The sequence below is a fragment of the Arachis ipaensis genome, chromosome B10 (genome assembly GCF_000816755.2).
Source record: "Arachis ipaensis cultivar K30076 chromosome B10, Araip1.1, whole genome shotgun sequence".
Taxonomy (NCBI): Eukaryota; Viridiplantae; Streptophyta; class Magnoliopsida; order Fabales; family Fabaceae; genus Arachis; species Arachis ipaensis.
In genome coordinates, this window is record NC_029794.2 from 493,450 (window position 1) to 496,789 (window position 3,340).

General features: G+C 38.0%; 1 protein-coding gene across 1 annotated transcript in view; it reads left to right on the forward strand.

Moving 5' to 3' along the window:
- LOC107622206 (thioredoxin reductase NTRB) overlaps positions 1–3,068 on the forward strand; it is a 3,728-nt gene extending 660 nt beyond the window's left edge. Inside the window, exons 2-3 of the mRNA XM_016324088.2 lie at positions 1–887; positions 2,823–3,068. Of these exons, the coding sequence (XP_016179574.1) occupies positions 1–887; positions 2,823–2,893 (958 nt within the window). The 3' untranslated portion in view covers positions 2,894–3,068. The remainder of the gene's footprint in view (positions 888–2,822) is intronic.

Consider the following 3,340-nt stretch of genomic DNA (forward strand, 5'->3'; position numbering starts at 1 on the left):
CCCGGCGGCGCACACCGCCGCAATCTACGCCGCGCGAGCTGAGCTCCGGCCGGTTCTCTTCGAAGGATGGATGGCCAATGGCGTCGCTCCCGGCGGCCAGCTCACAACAACTACCGACGTCGAGAACTTTCCCGGATTTCCGGACGGTGTCTCCGGATCTGACCTCATGGACCGCTGCCGCCGGCAGTCTCTCCGATTCGGCGCTGAGATCATCACTGAGACGGTTTCCAAGGTAGATTTCTCAAAGCGTCCGTTTAGGATTTTCACCGATTCCAGAACCGTTTTAGCTGACGCCGTCATTGTCGCCACCGGCGCCGTCGCGAGGCGGCTGTCCTTCGACGGCGCTGGCGATGGTACTGGCGGATTCTGGAACCGCGGGATATCAGCGTGCGCGGTCTGCGATGGAGCGGCGCCAATATTCCGGAACCGGCCGCTGGCGGTTATTGGCGGCGGCGATTCAGCCATGGAGGAAGCTAATTTCCTTACCAAATTTGGTTCCAAAGTGTATATAATCCATAGAAGGGACAATTTTAGAGCTTCTAAGATCATGCAGGGTAGGGTTTTGAAAAACCCTAAAATTGAGGTTTTGTGGAATTCAGAGGTGGTTGGTGCCTATGGTGATGAAAAAAGTGGTGGCAGGGTTCTTGGCGGAATCAAGGTGAAGAATGTAGTGAACGATGATGTGTTTGATTTGAAGGTGAATGGGTTGTTCTTTGCAATTGGGCATGAGCCTGCAACAAAGTTCTTGAATGGCCAGCTTGAGCTGGATCCTGATGGTTACATTGTGACCAAGCCAGGGACTACAATGACCAGTGTTAAGGGTGTGTTTGCGGCCGGCGATGTCCAGGACAAGAAGTATAGGCAAGCTGTTACAGCCGCTGGAACCGGTAATTCATTGGTTTTCTGGCTATGTTTTTTGAAATGGAACTAACTGGATTTGATTGTTTTGACCAGGTTTTGTGATTATTGTAGCTTCATGTGAATAATGCCCTGGTTTTGAAATTTAGTGTTTTGAAAGCGATGTTGAAATGGATTGGATTTTACTAAACAGGTTTCATAGTGATTTTAGATTCTGAGATATGCAAGGTGTTTTATGATCATTATAAATTCATGTGATAAATTGATTTAATAGGTAAGGTTTTGAAGCGAAGTTTCCTCATTTTTTTAGGGTATCCATTCATATACTTTGTTTTGAACAAAATTTGATCATTCCTTACTGCTGCCATTTTAGCTGTAATTGTAAGAGATAGAGTCATCAACTTTCTTAAGATAAAATAGAATTCTCTCAGAACTTAAAAATAATGGAAAAGTAAGTTCTTGTGTTTTCAAATTTTTGTCTATTTGCAAGTCATACCTTGATTTAGAGGCTGAATCCTATTCCTATCCAGATAAAGGAAAATGTTTCTAACAATTGAAGCTCAAAATGGATAATGATTCGGATGCTTGGCTCTGACCTCTTTTTATTAATAGATGTTCCTACAAGAGATGAAAATACAAGGAAATGAGATGTTAAGGGATTTTCCATAATGTAAAGAAGTAATATCAATTGGCATAAGCAAAAGAAAATAAAGTATCCATGATCCATGAACCTGTGCTGCCCTGGATGTTTTGGTACCTGTCCTTCAAGGACTGCTCTTGGGGCATGCAATTTCCTATTTACTAGTACATGTTTGTTTCCCATTCTGACATGTTAGACAATTATAATACCATAAATCTCTGACTAGGGCTGTATGCCTTCATTTTCTTCTTCCTTCATTCTTACTCTTATACCATTTACTAGTAGATATAGGTTACTTTTCAATTTCTCCAAGCCCATATGCTAGTATGTAGATTTAATGCTCACACTTCGCTAAACACAATTTATTATCTGATCAATCCATCATGTGAAGGGGAGTCTTGGAGCAACAGTTGAGTTGTCTCCGTGTGACCTCAAGGTCACAGGTTCAAGATGTGGAAATAGCCACTAATGTAGTTATCAGGTTAGGCTGCATACATTATATCTTTTGGGTGCAGCCCTTTTCCGGCCCCTGCGTTAACGCGAGATGCCTGTGCATTGGGCTGCCCTTTTTCAATCATTCATGTCTGTCCGTTTGTATGTTTAATTTTTTTTTTTAACTTATTTTAATGTTGGCTGTCTTTGCTTATATTACTCTGATTTATCTGTTGCTGTTATGATTTGGTATAGAATGCATTTAATGAGAGTTGGTTTGGCTGTAGTATTATGACCCGTTAAAATTCATCAATGATACTCAATTTTACCACCCCAGATTTTGGGTCTGAAAGTTGAAACCTAAGAAGCTCTCTTAAGAATGGACCATATTACTCCGTACCATTTTAGGTTATGGGAGTTTTGACTTTTGATTTAACCTTTTTGTACCAAAAGAAAATTGTCAATGATGACCTGCCAATGGCCTTTGGTTATGATAAAACTTGTAAACCCTGGAGTGCATATTGATGTGCATATATATATACACACATTTGCAGGGGATGCACTATAAGATTTTGGAATCACCATTGTTTTTATATTTGCATTCAAATTTTAGAAGCTTAAAGTAATTCAAAATGAATGTGTTTCGCTAACAAGTACCTGGAAACTTGTTAGGGTCACTCATGATAGAAGTTTTTAAGAAATAAATAAATTGAAAACTTAAAACTGTTTTGTTTTGCAATTAACTTTCTATGTTAGAAATCTTGCCAAATCCAATCTGATCTTTATTGTTTATCATTATCAGATGTATCAACAATAAATCATAATCAATTAGAATCAGATCTATATGCAAAGCTTTTTTTCCCAGATACTAATGGAAATATTGTTGGTGCAGGGTGTATGGCAGCACTGGATGCAGAGCATTACTTGCAAGAGATTGGTACACATGAAGATACGAGTAGTTGATTATGAAGTGGGGATGATTCATGATAATAAATGTTTACTTTCACCTAAGAAAGAGAAAAAAAAGAATGTTTACTTTATATGTAAATTACACTATTCAGCATTTGATTTGCAGAATTGAAGCACAACAGCATACACATTTTCACGTTTATGGATGCATCTCTTCTAGACTCCCTAACTATGATGGTAAAAATATTTATGTTGGTTATTATTGACCGGTTTATTTTATTTCAAGAGAAAATGTCACTCTTCTCTATGAGTTCTAAAATACTATTTCCTTCTCAATGTACACTCTCTTCATTTATAACACTTAAATAATCTCTTAACTCATTGTATATATTGTTAATTGATTAATTCTAACTAAGATAATGTTATCTTCAATTTTTTATTAATTAAATTTTATTTTACAAAAATATCCTTCAATAAATAATTTGTTTATTATGTTTATTA